Here is a 16,140-nt window from a genome sequence, read left to right on the forward strand (position 1 = left end):
TGCTAGTAGGAGTATTCATGTGTCACAATTATTGAAGTATGTAAAAGTGGAGGAAATCTCCCCCCAATTTTCAGCCTTCCCTGCTTGAAAGCATTGACTGTTACTGGAGATTTTTTTTAAAAGGCAGTAAATACTGGCAATCTACTAGATGTGCTGTGTAATTCCAATATGTTTTGCCTGACCTCGGAATCTAGTTCCACTGTAACTCTTCAGGTGTTAGCCTTAGCTCAATTGTAATGCCAGTTCTGAAAAGGCCTGATGAGTTGCACCTCAACAGGGCCAGGATCAATATCCTTCCAGGGTAGTTTGTTACTGCTATTGGGGGAGGGTTTAATCTAACTTGGCACGGGGGTGGGAACTAAGATGTAACAGTAGAAAGGAGAAACAAGATGCACAAAGGATTGGGAGAGATAGATAGCAGTAGAATAAAAAATAGTAAAGTATTAGGTGGGGCCAGAGTAAGAGGGAATGCAATAAGTTCCAAATTAGATTTACAGTGTATGTGAACCTAAGGAGCACAGTAAGTAAGGTTTGTGAACTGCAGGTGCAGACAGACACCAGAGAATATGATGTTGTGGCAGTAACATAGGCCTGGCTGAAACAGGGCAGGACTGGATACTCGTTAGCATCATATTCCTAGATAGGATAGATAAGGAATGAATGATGAGGAATGCCAGTATTGATTAAGGAAAGTATTACAGTGTAGGAGAGAGTCCTGGAGGAGTCAAAGGCAGAATCTATTAGGTTAGAGCTAAGAAACAATATAGGATACCATTACACTACCGGGTGGATTCTATTAGCCACCATCTAGTAGGAAAGATATACTGGAGAGGAACAAGTTTGCAAAGAAATTAGAGTTGCAAAACCATAGAGTAGTTATAAGGGGGGGGCTTTAATTATTCTAATAAAAACTGAGATGCCAATAGTATCAAGGGCAGAGAGGCGGAAGAGTTTATGAAGTGTATTCAGGAGAATTTTCTAGATCAATATGTTTTCAGTCCAATGAGAAAGGAGGCAATACTAGAATGGGGAATGAGGTGGATCAAATTTCAGTAGGAAACCTGTAGGAGCCAGTGATCATAATAGCATAAAGTTTAGGTTAGCTATGGAAAAGGACACGAAGCAAACCAGAGTAAAAATTATTAATTGGGATAGGGCCAGTTTCAATGGGGTGAGAAGGAATCTGGCCCAAATAAATTGGAAACAAAGCTGGGCAGACAAAACTCTAACAGAACAATTGGCTGCCTTTAAAGAGGAGATGGCTTGGATACAATCAAGGTATATTCCCATAAGGGGGAAAGGTAGGGCAAACAAATCCAGAGCTCCCTGGATGATGAAAGAGAGAGAGAGAGGCAGTAAAATGAATCAGAAAAAGAGCACGTGACAGATGTCAGGTTGATAAATACAAGTGAGGAACTGCCTGAATATTGGAAGTTCAGAAGGGAAGAGAAAAAAATAATGAGAAGCAAAAGGAGAGTATAAGAGACTGGCAGCTAACACAAAAGAGAATCCAAATGTCTTCTGTAGTTATAAATAGTAAAAGGAGGAATGGGGTTGACTGGCGACTAAGAATGGGATTTACACATGGAGGTAAAGAGCATGGCTGAGGCACTAAATGAGTACTTTGCAACTGTCTTTTTATAAGGAAGAAGGTGCTATCCAAGTCACAGAATCTCAGAATTGTTTTGGCAATTAATTAAGAGGAGGTATTAGAAAGGCTAGCTGTACTTCAAGTCACAAGGACCAGAGGAAATGCATCATAGATACTGAGGGAAGTAAGAGTGTAAATTGTGGAAGCACTGGCAATGATCTTCCAATCCTCCTTAGATTCAGGGATGGTGCTAGACAACTAGAGAATTGCAAATGTTACATCCTTGTATAAAAAACAGTGCAAGGATAAGCCCAGCAACTACAAGATGTTATAGCTGGGCACTTAGAGAAACTCAAGGTAAATCAGGAAGAGTCAGCATGGTTTTGTGAAAGGGAAATCATGTTTAACCAATTTATTTGTGGCCTTTGAAGGAGTAACATGTGCCGTAGATAAAGGGGAGCCTGTAGACATGCTGCACTTGGATTTCCAGAAGGCATTTGATAAGGTGCCACATCAAAGGTTATTACGGAACATAAAAGCTCATGGTGTAGGGGGTAACATGTTAGCAAGGATAGAAGATAGGCTGACTGGCAGAAAACAGCGCGTATGCATAAATGGGTCTTTTTCTGTTTGGCAGGGTGTGACGAGCCCCGCAGGATTCTGTGCTGGGGCCTCAGCTTCTTACAATTTATATCAATGACTTTAATGAGGGGAGTGAAGGCATGGTAGCTAAATTTGCAGATGACACAACTGTAGGTAGAAAAATATGTTATGAAGAGGACATAAAGAGGTTGCGGACGGATATAGATAGGTTGAGTGAGAGGGCAAAAATCTGGCAGGTGCAGTATGATGTAGGAAAATGTGAAGCTGTTCACTTCACCAGGAAGAATAAAAAGCAGCATCACTTAAGTAGAGAGGCTGCAGAATTCCGAGGTGCAGAGGCATCTAGGTGTTCTAGTGCATGTGTCACAAAAAGTTAGTATGCAGATACAGCAAGTAATTAAGAAGGCTAATGGAATGCTATCCTTTATTACAAGAAGAATTGAACATAAAAGTAAGGATGTTATGCTTCAGTTATACGGGCATTAGTGAGACCACTTCTCAAATACTGTGTGCAGTTTGGTCTCCTTATTTAAGGAAGGATGTAAATGTGTTGGAGGCGGTTCAGAGGACGTTTGCTAGACTGATACCAGAATGAGCAGATTGTCTTATAAGGCAAGGTTAGACAGACTGGGCTTGTTACCACTGGAATTGAGAAGAGTTGACTTGATTGAAGTATATAAGATCCTAAACAGTATTGACAAGGTGGACGTGGAAAGGATGTTTTCTCTGGTGGGTGAGTCCAGAACTGGGGGGGAACTGTTTTAAAATTAGGGGTTGCCCTTTTAGGACAGACATGAGGAGAAACTCTTTCTCTGAGGGTTGTGCAACTTCGGAACTCTCCACCTCTGAAGGTGTTGGAGGCAGGGTCATTGAATATTTTTAAGGCAGAGGTAGAGAGATTCTTGCTCGGCAAGGGAATCAACGGTTATCGGGGGTGGATAGGAATGTGGAATTCAAAACATAAACAGATTAGCCATGATCTTATTGAATGATGGAGCAGGCTCTAGGGGCCAAATGGCCTACTTCTGCTCCTATTTCGTATGTTCGTATGTACAGGCCAGTCAGTTTAACCTCAGTGGTGGGAAAGATTTTTGAAATGATAATTTGGGACAAACCGTCACTTGGACAATGTGGATTAATTAAGGGAAGCAAGCATGGATTTGTTAAAGGCAAATAGTGTTGAACTGACTTGAGTTTTTTTTGATGAGGTAGCAAGCATAGGTTTGATAAGGGTATTGCACTTGATACAGTGTACCTAAACTTCCAAAAGGTGTTTGATAAAAAGCCACGTTTACAGGCTTGTCTGCAAAGTCAAAGCCTATAGAATAAAAGGGACAACATCATGGATACAAAGATCAAAGCAAAATACTGTGGATGCTGGAAATCTAGAACAAAAACAAAAATACCTGGAAAAACTCAGCAGGTCTGACAGCATCTGCGGAGAGGGATACAGTTTTGAGTCCGTATGACCCTTCAGAACTAAAAAATTTTAAAATATAGAAATGAGATGAAATATAAGCGGGTTAGAGGGGCTTTTTATCATGGATACGAAGTTGGCTGAGCGACAGGAAACAATAGTGGTAAACAATTGTTTTTCTAGACTGAAGGAAGGTATACAGTGGAATTCCCCAGGGATAAGTACCATTACTTTTTCATGATCTATATTAATGACCTAGACTTGGGTGTGCAGTGCACAATTTTAAAATTTGATGATGACACCATACTTCGAAGTAGCGTGAACTGTGAGGAGGGTACTGATAGAATTAAAGAGGGCATAGACAAGCTTGGCAGAGGAAATTCAATGTAGAGGAGTGTGAAGTGATGCATTTTGGTAGGAAGAATTAAGAGAGCAATATACAATATAGGGTACAATTCCAAAAGGAGGTGCAGAAGCAGGTGGCCCCAGAGGGTACATATGCACAAATTTTTTAAGTTGGCAGGATAATTTGAGAAAGTGGTCAGTAAGGTATACAGGATACTGGGCTTTATTAACAGAGGCATAGGGTACACAAACAAGGAAGTTATCGTGAACTTTTATGAAGTCTCATCTGAAGTATTGCATCCAGTTCTGGCCACTACACTTTTTAAGAAGGGTGTGAAGGCTTTGGAGAGAGTCCAGAAAAGATTTATGAGAGTGATTCCAGGAATGAGGGACATTAGTGACATGAATAGAATGAAGAATGCAAGAACATATAGAGATAGGAGTAGGAGAGGATCATATGGCCTGTCGAGCCTGCACCACCATTCATTATAATCATGACTGCTCTTGGGCTTTAATTCCACTTTCTGGCCGGTTCCCCATATCCCTTGATTCTCAAAGAGACCAAAATCTGTCCATCTCAGCCTTAAATATATTCAGTGATGGTGCATCCACAACCCTCTGGGGCAGAGAATCCAAAGATTCACAACCACTTTGAGTGGAAATTTCTCCTCATCTGAGTCCTAAATGATCAGCCCCTTATTCTGAAATTGTGTCCCCTTGTTCTAGATTCCCTAGGCAAGGGAAACAACATCCCAGTATCTACACTGCCAAGCCCCTTCATAATCTTGAATATTTCGATGAGATCACCTCTCATTCTTCTAAACTCCAGAGAATATAGACCCAGCTTACTCAGCCTTTCATCAAAGAACAGCCCTCTCATCCTGGACCCCATTCTAGTGAACCTTTGCAGTACTGCCTCTAGGCAAGTATATCCTTCCATAAATGTGGAGATCAAAATTACACAAAGTATTCCAGGTATGGGCAACTGTGGCAAGACTTCTTTATTCTTGTATTCAAATCCCATTGTAATAAAGGCCGACATGCAATTTGCTTCCCTAACTGCTTACTGTACCTGCAGGCTAACTTTGTGTTCCTTGCATGAGTACACCCAAGTCCCCCTGAACGTCAACAAGGCTTTTAGAAAAATATTCTCTTTTTCTATTCTTATGGCCAAAGCGAATAACCTCACGTTTTCTCATGTTATATTCCTGCCACCTTGTTGCCCATTCACTTAATCTGTCTATATCTCTTTGCTGCCTCTTTGTGTCCTCCTCACAGCTTGTATTCCCACCTAGCTTTGTATCGTCAGCAAACTTAGATTCATTACTCTATGTCTCTTCCTCTAAATCATCAATATAGATTGTAAATAGCACTGATCCTTGCGGTACTCCACTAGTTACAGCATACCAACTTGAAAATGCTCCATTTATCCCTAATCTCTGCTTCCTCCCCGTTAATCAGTCCTCTATCCATGCTATTATATTCCCCAACTCCATCTGCCCTTATCTTGCTTATTAACCTTTTGTGTGGCACCTTATCGGATATCTTTTGGAAATCCAAGTCTACTAAATCTACTGGTTCCCCTTTATCTACCCTACTAGTTACATCCTCAAAAACTAATAAATTTGTCAAACAAGATTTCCCTATCGTAAAACCATGTTGACTTGTTCAAACCATACTATGCTTTTATAAGTGCATTGTTAGACTTCCTTAGTAATAGATCCCAGCACTTTTCCAATGACTGTCAGGCAAACTGGCCTGTAGATCCTTGTTTTCTCTGTCCCTCCTTTCTTGAATACTGATGTTACATTTGCGAACTTCCAAGCTGCTGGGACCATTCCAGAATCTAGGGGATTTTGGAAAATCATAGCCTGCGTATCCACTTCTTCTGCAGCTATCTCTTTTAGAGCTCTGGAATGTAAGCCATCAGGTCATGGGGATTCGTCGGATTTTAATCCTTGAGTTTCTCCAATACTTTTTCTCCTCTGATATTAATTACCTTATTTTCTCTGCTGATGTGAATTACCTTAATTTCCTTACTCTTACTAGCCCCTAGGTTACCCTTTATTTCTGGTACGTAACATGTGTCTTCTGCTGTGAAGCCCAACACAAAATATTTGTTCTCTATCTCAGCCATTTCTTCATTCCCCACGATAATTTCTCCTGTCGGCTTCTAAGGGACCAGTACTTCAGCTACTCTCTTCATTTTTATGTATTTGTATAAGATGTTACAATCCATTTTTATATTCCTGGTTAGTTTACAGTAATTAACCTATCCAGGCAACCACTTTCAATTGATTGACAAATAACTGCCTCTGCAAGGCAGTTTCTGTTAAATTAGGCTTTTGAACTAACTTTCAGCTTGAAAGTTCCAAATCAGAGCCTGACTGTTAATCTGAATTATAGCTTAAGAAAAACTTGCCAGAGCCATCCCACCTGCAGCAAATTACCTTGTTAGCACCTATTCCTCATTGCACTCGGTCCTTATAGTCTCCACTCTGCGCTGTACTGGAGCTGTTCTCCTTGGAGAAGAGAAGGTTGAGAGGAGATTTGATAGAGGTATTCAAAATCATTAGGGGTCTGGTCAGTGAAACTGTTCCTATTGGTGGAAGGGTCAAGAACCAGTCGTGATTGGCGAAAGAATCAAAGGTGACATGATTAGGATCTGGAATACATGACCTTGAATTGTGATGGAGAGGGATTCAATTGAAGCTTTGAAAGGCGAGTGCTTTTTGAGCTGTGTATATTGTTATAATCTTATATTACAGTTGTAACCTTATAGCAACTCTTAAAAATTCTGAATATATAATCTGTAATGCTGAAGAGTGTGTTAGCTGGCTTAGGTGGATGGTACTCTTGCCTCTGAAGGTTGTGGGTTCAAGCTTCACTCCAGAACTTGAGCCCAAAGTCTAGACTGACACTTCAGTAGAATGCCATGTAAGGTGCTGAATTGCTGGAGTTGTGGTCTTTCTCACAATGTGTTAAAAAGAGGTGTCACATGTATGTTTGTGTAGATGTAAACAAAAAATTCCATGGCATGTTTGTGAAAAAGAGAAGGAATTGCTCCTGTGCCCTGGCCAACATTCTTCCTTTAACCAACTCTGCTAAGAACACTTTAAATGATCATTCATCTCAGTTACTGTTTGTGGAAGCTTGCGCGCAAATTGGTTGCTGCATTGTCTGCATAACAGAGTGATGACACTTCAGGAAGTGTTTGGATTTCAGGCATTTGGGGATGTTGATATAAGGTGCTATGTAAATGTAAGTTTTTTTTCTGCAGGTATAAAGCATATAAAACCCGTGCAAGTGGATATGTAAGGCACACTGGGTACCTGGCAGCAAATTATCTTGTAACTAAATTGGAGGGTTTGAAATGAAAGCTACGTATGAAGCTCCAGTATTTAAAATGAAAGGATAGATGTTAGTTATATATCTGAAACAAAATTCTGGAAATGTAGCAAATCTGTCAGTGTCTTAAAAAAATGAGGGTGACTGGTGGAAACTCTTCAATGGCTTAGACATTAAGCTGTCTCCAGTATCACCTGCCTGTAGATCTCTGCATTTCTAGCATTTTGCCTTTGTACCTGAACCCTGATTTGGTTAGCGTAACATTTACACGTTTTTCTGTTAGTACTTGCTGTTATAAATTGTTCTCAACATTTCCCATTCAATTTTGCTGTGCAAGCTGTTATATTATCACAGGCTCTAGCCACTTGTGGTTCTGTGGAGCAAGCTCTTTCCCAACTGCGTTGCCTCGCTTTATAATGGGGAAAAAACTGTGTAAATAGAAGCATTTTGTAAAAGTAAAACCCTGAACAGGCACCTGATGTGATGCTGTTGCACATTATGGCCACTAGGTGCTGATATGGTACAGGGGTTCCTTTCTCCATTCTCCATAACCATTGTTTTAGTAACACTCCTGTTTCCTCCGCCGCCATCCCTTCTACACCCTGCTTTACTCATTCCCCACCTCACCCTGTCATCCTCCTGACTTCTACAGCGGCCCTGCTTCTTTACTTCACTTTTCCTCCCTTACCTGCTGGAAATTGCATTCTTCAACCATATTTCTTATAAAGCCTGCATCCTTTTGACCCAGCTTGCCATGTCAACTTGTGCCCTAGACCCAGGTCACACTCTTATTTCCTGCTTCTTAGTACTAAGCTAAGAAGCAGGAGTTGTTCTTAAAGGCTTATCATGCTATCATTTACGTCAATGCTTTCAGCAGAGGTCAGGGAAAATAATGAAACTATTTTAACTTTTGTTAGCACAGTTTCACATGCTGCAGGCCTCGAGGCTCACGTTCTTGATAGAAAATGTGGCTGCTAAGAAGTCCAGCGAAATGTAGTCATGCTGCAGATGTATACAGATTGACTTATACGAACAAGGAGCAGGCCATTCAGCCCCTCGAGCCTGCTCTGCCATCTGATAGTAACCTGAAATCTGCATCCCACCTGCTGCCAATAACCTATCATCCTCTTGCTGACCAAGAATCTATCCACCTCTGCCTTAAAAATATTCAAAGACTCTGCTTCCACCACCTCTTCAGGAAGAGAGTTCCAAAGACTCACGACCCTCGGAGTGAAAAAAATTTCACCTCATCTCTGTTTCAGATTTTTAAACAGTGACCCCTAGTTCTAAATTCTTCCACAAGAGGAAACATCTCCTCCACATCCACCCTGCCAAGACCCCTCAGGACCTTATGTTTCAATCAAGTTGCCTCTTACTCTTCTAAACTCCAGCGGGTGCAAGCTTAGTCTGTCCAACCTTTCCTCATAAGGCAACCAGCCCATTCCAGGTATTGGCCTGATAAACCTTCTCTGAACTGCTTCCAATGCATTTGCATCCATCCTGAAATAAGGTGACCAATACTGTACACAGTACTCCAAATGTGACCTCACTAGTGTCCTGTACAACTGAAGCATAACCTCCCTACTTTTGTATTCAATTCACCTCTCAATAAATTCTAATATTCTATTAGCTTTCCTAATTACTTGCTGTACTTGCATTTTAGCCTTTTGTGATTCATGCACTAGGCCACCCAGATTCCTCTGCACCTCAGAGCCCTGCAATCTCTCACCATTTAGATAATATGCTTCTCTTTTATTCTTCCTGCTAAAATGGCCAATTTCACATTTTCCCACATTATACTCAATCTGCCAGATCTTTACCAGGCTTGAGCAAGGTAATTTAGTGTCAACAGTAAATTCTTGAAGGAGCTGTATTTTACCTTTCCAAGATATTTGAATTAGATTTTTTAAATGTTTCAAATGTCTGCCAACTGACTTCCAGAAGCTTTGATCTAGGGCAGTGAATCCAGTTGTTCATTAAGTATCATAGTTGGTGCATTTAAAGGAAGTTATAATGTTTTTGTGATGGTTTATTGTGGTTTCTATTGAAATTATTGGTGACATTTGACCTAATTCAAGTGGTATAATACAAAGAGCCATTTTACACCATTCCAGCATTTTATTCTGTGGTCATTTTGCAACCTGTATCCTCACAGGAATTTTTAACTTGAGTGATTCAATAGATTGAAAACATGCACATCTAGGATGAACTTTAGCAGGTTAATGATACTGCATACTGAGTTAAACCCAACCTCATCCCCACCTTTACTAACATTGGGGCTGCATCACCTTGTGAACTAAACCCAAAAGTGGGGGGGAATATGTTTTGCTTGCAAATACTGAGGAGGCAGTGGGAAGATTGTTGGTAAGTTCTCACTTGAATCCTTTATTCATCATTTTGAATGTTGTTTTTGAAGAGAGAGAGAGAGAGTTCCTCCAAAATCATCACATGATGTAATAATAAGCCAGATGAAATGGAAGATTCCAGGTTCGATGCTGAATTTACTGATCAGCCAAATGGTGGCAGAGGCTGCTACACTTTGCCCCCGTGTTATTGGCCTAAGGTGAAAGGAAGGAACAAGCTTTAATTTGTATAGGTGCATTATCAAATCCTCAAGATGTTCCAAAGTGCATTGCAACCAATGAGTTACTTTTAAAGTGCAAACAATGCTGTTATGTAGGCAACGCAGCAACCATTTTGCCCCAAGGTATCACAAAGAATAAATACATTTTTCCTTCATCTGTTTTGTTCAAGTTGGCTGTTAGAAAAATTCTAAATCCAGTTTAGGTGCTCAAATCCATAGAAACTCTGACTACCAACTGAAACAAACTGACACAGCATTAAGAAAGAGCTTAAATAGCTCAGATTGCTGATATAATTCTCACAGCAATGTTTTAAACATATTTGTGATGAGTTCATTATGTTGTTCTAATGCTCTTTGGTGGGTTTATGGCTGTTGTAGGCATTCCTTCTGATTGGTGCATGAATCTGGACACTCTGAAGGAGAGTTTCCGTATTGCTAGCAGTTTCAACTGGTCTGATGTGGATCTCTCCCAGTTTCAAGGTAGGTTGTTGATAATGTGGAGCTGTGCTCCCTACCCACTATGGCTAATTGGAGCTCTCCAAGGTGCAGGTTCCTGCTTCCTGTAATAAAGTGAAGACCAGGCAATTTAAAAGTAAAATGTAACCCAGAAGGTCTGCAAAACTTTTTAGGTCTCAAATGTTATAATTTAAGTACATGTACCTGTATGTCAAAGGACATATTTTTGCTGAGGGAGATTAAACCATTGCTATTTCTGCTATAATATCCTCATACAATTTGGGTACTTCATCCCTGAACTGCAGAGCAGAAATTTTTTTTAGTAATGCCTCATTGACAGGTGTAACCTTGTGCAAGTATGCATTTAGTCCTGGTCTGACTCAGGTTTTGAAATGGTAGGTTTATTCTGTTTTGTCATGCCATGCTGACCATACATCACAAACCAAACTGACCCTGTGCACTCAACAAAAATTGGCTGATAGACTTTGTGCTCAGTGTGGAGCTAGATTAGGTATTAGTGTTCTTTATTGAATTTTATTTTTAATATTTTATTTGGTTAATCCTTTTGTTTATGTTACCTTAGTTGGCCTTTTTAAAAAAATACCTGCTTTGCCTGTCAGGCTGTGGACCCATTGGTTCTTTAGCCCCTTGTTTCCCTGGATTCTCTCCTTAACACTCTGTCATGCCTTTTATCCGCAGGTCTGATGGAGAGTATGAAACAGGCGGATCTCAATAACTGGTCACTCGATCCTGTTCAGTTTGCGGACTTGTGCTCTTCCCTAAACCAGTTCTTCACACAAACTGGTCTGATCCAGTCACAAGGGAACATGCAGCCCTCGGTTTGTCACAGCACAATGCATTCGCAGAAACCAAACCAGCACATCAGTACAGGTATAGATGCCAAAATGTAGAGCTAGTTATAGCTTTTAATTTGTCAATAAGGTATTCACATAGGTGAAGCTTTAAAGATGATTAATCTTTTGTTTGTTAGGCCATGGCAATTCAGTAAATTGTTGCTCAGTTTTAACCCCAAGAAAAATGTGCCATGCAGGCCATTTTTAAAAAAATTATGTTTACCTTTTATAGTTTCAATTTATTTTGGAAGAACAGGGAAAACAGCCAACATTATTGTGCAAAGGGAAGGAGTTTGGTTTTATCTGCCTCTGAATCTCATTCATTACAATAAAAAAAAAGCTGTGTGTGTCTGGAGCTGAATTGATAGCACTATCAGTTTGCACAATGTGCCCTGGACAGGTCAACTTCATGTGAAACACACCAGGTACCGCCACATAGAAAGGCTGTGGTAATTTGAACAAACCGGTTCTGTTCACCAGCTGAAATCCCAAAAAAACAATGGAGGGTTGTAGGCAGACATGCATGGGGAAACAGAACCAAACTTACAATAAAGGAGCCAGTTTTTCAGCCTGGTTTTCATTTGATGATCTGTGTTTATAATTGTGGTGAATCAATAAAAAGAGAGCCACCCACTAATGCATTGCACAGCAGATTATTTATTAACAAAGGAGTTTTGCAGCTTAGCCTGGTGACACTCTTCCTTATACTTTAATTCCTAACTGGCAATTTACATTTACAGCATCCTGCTCTCCAGGTTTAGCAGCTCCTAATTGTGCCTGTCGTTTGAAATTAACTTTCTATATTTTTTTTTACAGCTTCTCTGCTCCTTATGCTAGAAGTTATCAACATTCTGCTTAAATTTTGCAGGTTTCTTCAATTCCTCATGATTACTTTTGCTTGCTTTTCTTGCACATTTATTTTGCCTCTCTGTTGTACTCTAGATCTCCCTCATTGTATTTGCAATACATAGATCACTGTTTGTGGCTTTCCCGCTCCACAGCCCATTGATTTCTAATTAAATTCGACACCTTTTCCCCTTTCTGCCTCTTTCTAACTGGATTCTCTCACACGTCAACTTTCAGTTACTGGCTGCAGCTCTTTTCCATACTTTATTCACCATTTGAAGCCACATTTCGTATTGCAAGCATTGACTATTATTTCCTCTGCTCAAAATTAAGGATGTAGAAGCACCAGATAGCAGTCAGTAGTTAATAGGGAGGCACTGACCTACCTACAGAATTATAGCTTGGTCTCTCTAATGTTATGTTACTAACTCTCCCGATGGCTCATTTGAATGAGGCTGTAAATGGCTGTTTCATATTGACCAAGAAGATCCCAGTTCAGTCCCCAGTGCTGATTTTGGTCACTGGTAGGGAGCTATAATTCACCTCAGCCCCCTGGCATTAAGGTTAAGAAATTCATCTGAGTTCCTGATCACTATCAAATGATTCCTGTTCAGCCACTTGCTATAACCATCTAAGCTGAGGAGCCTATATAGAGATTGAGTGAAGGCAGGATCAGGTAAAGGTATGATAAATTGAATAGACCAGGTCCCCCCCACACGCACACACACACACAATGGGTATTTGAGCAAGGTAGTGGATGGTGTTCAATGTTTATTCTTTCTCCATTTTGTTTTCAAATGGCCTCTTGCTTTGTCTCCATCCAGGAGATCTCACGGAGATGCAACTTGAGCTGAGTTCATTGTAACTGTCTCTAATCATCTACAAGGAGCTGTAGAAGTGGCCCAGTGATGCCCTGAATTTTTCTTCCCTCCTGTGAAGAAACACTGGTCTTCACTCAGGGCCTCTCTACAATATAACTGCCCAGACAATAGAAGCTTATGAATGTCACAATGGACCTCCACTGTGCTGTGCCTCCACACCACTCATTGTCTTAATTTCCAAAACATCATTGAAGCCTGTTGTATGCTATCTCAGAATTAGAAAATGCAGCTGCTCTACCTTTATTAATGGGTCGTATGTGGGTCTGAGAAACAAAATTGCCATGAGCTAACGGTAAATGTTTAAATTCTGAATATTTTAATTCATTATTTAAAAAAGTATGTATACAGTGCTATCTGCATTAATAGACAAATATTAAACTTACTATTTGTTCTTTCCTCTGTTGAAGGCTGATTAAAAACTTGTTTCTCAACAGCCCCTTACTGTCCAGGACATAGTCAGTTTGCTAGGATTTCCTTCCATGATCTAATCATTGGCTTTACTTGGCAGTGCCAACAAGAAACAGTTTTAAATTCATGAAAATGTTCATGTATGAGTGCACGCAATCCATTTAATTGCACCAATTTAAGAGAAAATTAAAATATGTTTCACATTTTACAGCAAGCAAAAGGAATGATGAGAATATTACACTATAGTTAAATATGTGGAATGAAAGGTCAGTGCTGTACTCCAGTATAATTGACCAAAAACATTTTCCCCTTGGTTCAGTTCCAAAGAAATTGGAATTTGTATAAGTTGTATAATTGAAAAGGGACTTCTTTTTGAGAAATGGAACGCTTGTCATCTTTTTAACTGTAAAGTCAGGTATGCCACCAGGTTAAGTGCAGAGTAAAGCTCTATTTACTCTGACAACAGGCAAATATGCCCTAAACATTAGCTTCAGAAGTGTTCACCTTCATTCACCCTACCAGTATAGCATTCTTACATTTGCCATGCCTGCAATCCTTGCAGCAAATGAGATGGAAAATCCCAGGGCAATTTAGGGCGAGTTTTAGGCTATGGATCTGTGCAGTTGAGAATTGGGTTGAGTCTGTCAAAACTCAATCACATAGAACCCTGACAGCCAGCAGAAAGGAGAGATTTCATCCATCAGTAGGTGCCAGATTCAAACCCTAGTCCAAAAAAAGTGTGCTCAGCTTTCTTGAAATATTCTTAATATTTATTTCTTCTTCCAAATTTGGAAATAACTAATGGATAACGGTGATGAGAAAAGGTTTGGATTATCCCTGCCCCTTTAATGGACATTAGTGTAATATATCCTCAAATTTTGTATTGTATTAAAAAAAAATCAATACTGGAGATGGATTTACTTGAATGCGGCTTGCATGCAAGTCCGCTCATCTGAACATAACAGGAAAAAGTGAAAGATAACAGCGATGTTTTACACGCAGTGGGAGTGAATGATTGAAAGATTTAATGTTCTTAATTTGTCACAAAATTACACCCATTTCTTTATTAGCTCTGTACATTCCTCAAGTTGTCCGTTGTTTGGGAAGAGGCCAGATATGTTTATTTGGATCTGACAGTAATACTGGGTCTGGTTGTTTGACGCGATTGATGTTTGTTTGCACTGAAGTGGTGATTTCTCACTCCTGCACCACTTTCTCACACAGGAAGCTTGTACATTGACTCCAGACAAAACCTTCCTGCTTCAATGATGGGGCCCCCTGGGTACCCCCATCTCCCACCTCTCAGTACCCCAGGACCAGCCATGACAGGTAATTGCCCCATACTAACTGCTTATCCTGGGGCTGCCACCCTATTATTTTCCTCCCTCCTTTCTCTTCCCTTTTGACCTGCATGTTGTATGCATGTCTGGGATCCTGGGTGCACCTTACTTGCATGTTTCTGCCAGAGACTGGAAATGATTAGAAATGGAAATGGTTTTGCAGCCAACCTGCTTTTGTAATGCATCTGTAAACAGGGCAGGCACTGGTGGGCATAGGACTTCTGAGGTATCATTTTGCTCTTTGTCCAACAGGTAAGAGCCTTTACAGCATGCCTCAGTTGATGGCACTTGCCTCCAAGTCAGGATGTTGTTATTTCAAGTCCCAAAGTACTTCCCAATCTGTTGAATCTCTTGGAATTCCTGAGGATGTGAAAAGGGGCTATATAGAAGCATGTTCCTTTGTTAATACAGCAGCTCCAGAATTGCATTCTAACAGATCCCTGGCTAATTCATTTTGAATTCCTGATGCAGTCTCCCCTTTAAAGTTTGTGGATAGATTACATTTGATTATGCCTCAATGGTTCACAATTTAAAATTTCTGGAGGTAGAAACCCCAAATTGAATTTAGTTAAACAATCCCCCCCCGCATCTCCTTTTTCCTCTCGTTATGGGCAAAATTTTACCATTTACGTGGAGCCCTGAACTAACTGGTACCTCAGTCTATCTGCATGAAAACCTGTTTTATTAGCAATGATTTATCAATGAAGAACATTTTTCAACACAGGATTTCATCCAAGGACTTGATGCATTCATCAACATGTTCAAAAACAAAGGAGATTTGGCCTTAGTGCTGGAGTAAAATCCACAGCCAAATGCAGTTTGCACATTCTGAAAGGTGTAAGGAAATGCAGAGGAACAGTTTAACACTGTCATTTGAAAATAAGTTTCCTAGCAAGTAAGCTGACATAATGGGATGAATTTGATTCTGTTTTGCATCTTTTTAAAAATATGCATTTCCATTATACTACTTGATTTAAGCGCTAGTACAAACAAATGAACAAGTTCCAAATGCCACCCTTTAAACCCCTCTCCTGTCAACTACCTGTGGACTATCAGAGGATTGATGTGTTGGTTAATTGGGTAAAGCCTACATTAGCACAAAAGTGCATTATCAAAAATATACTTTGATTTATTGCGCAGCAGCTACTGTACCTTGGTTTTGGAGTTTTACATTAATGGCTTAGCAGTACTGTGTAACAGACCAGGATGTCCTGGGTTCATATTCCAGTTTGTGGATCTGAGACAGAATGACAGGGGAGTTGCTTCTGAATTAGTGAGGAGAAAAATCAGCCAGGCACCCTGCTCCTGATTGCTAATCAGTGGCCCCCACTACATAAGGTAAAGGTAGCAATGAGCTTGGCTGGATGCAGTGAGATAATTCTCCAACACGGACCATCTCAGGAAGAATGACCACTTGGTGTAAGTACTGGAAGGCAGCCTGCACCCTTGGACCTTTGTCCAAGCATG

General features: G+C 40.3%; 1 protein-coding gene across 2 annotated transcripts in view; it reads left to right on the forward strand.

The window, feature by feature from the left end:
• The window catches only part of foxj3 (forkhead box J3), a 126,900-nt gene that overhangs the window by 95,035 nt on the left and 15,725 nt on the right, over window positions 1–16,140 (forward strand). For both annotated transcript variants that reach the window (XM_078558146.1, XM_078558147.1), the window contains 3 exons: window positions 10,267–10,368; window positions 11,044–11,235; window positions 14,558–14,662. In XM_078558146.1, the coding sequence (XP_078414272.1) occupies window positions 10,267–10,368; window positions 11,044–11,235; window positions 14,558–14,662 (399 nt within the window). The remainder of the gene's footprint in view (window positions 1–10,266; window positions 10,369–11,043; window positions 11,236–14,557; window positions 14,663–16,140) is intronic.

Source organism: Cetorhinus maximus, chromosome 15 (assembly GCF_964194155.1).
Source record: "Cetorhinus maximus chromosome 15, sCetMax3.hap1.1, whole genome shotgun sequence".
NCBI lineage: Eukaryota > Metazoa > Chordata > Chondrichthyes > Lamniformes > Cetorhinidae > Cetorhinus > Cetorhinus maximus.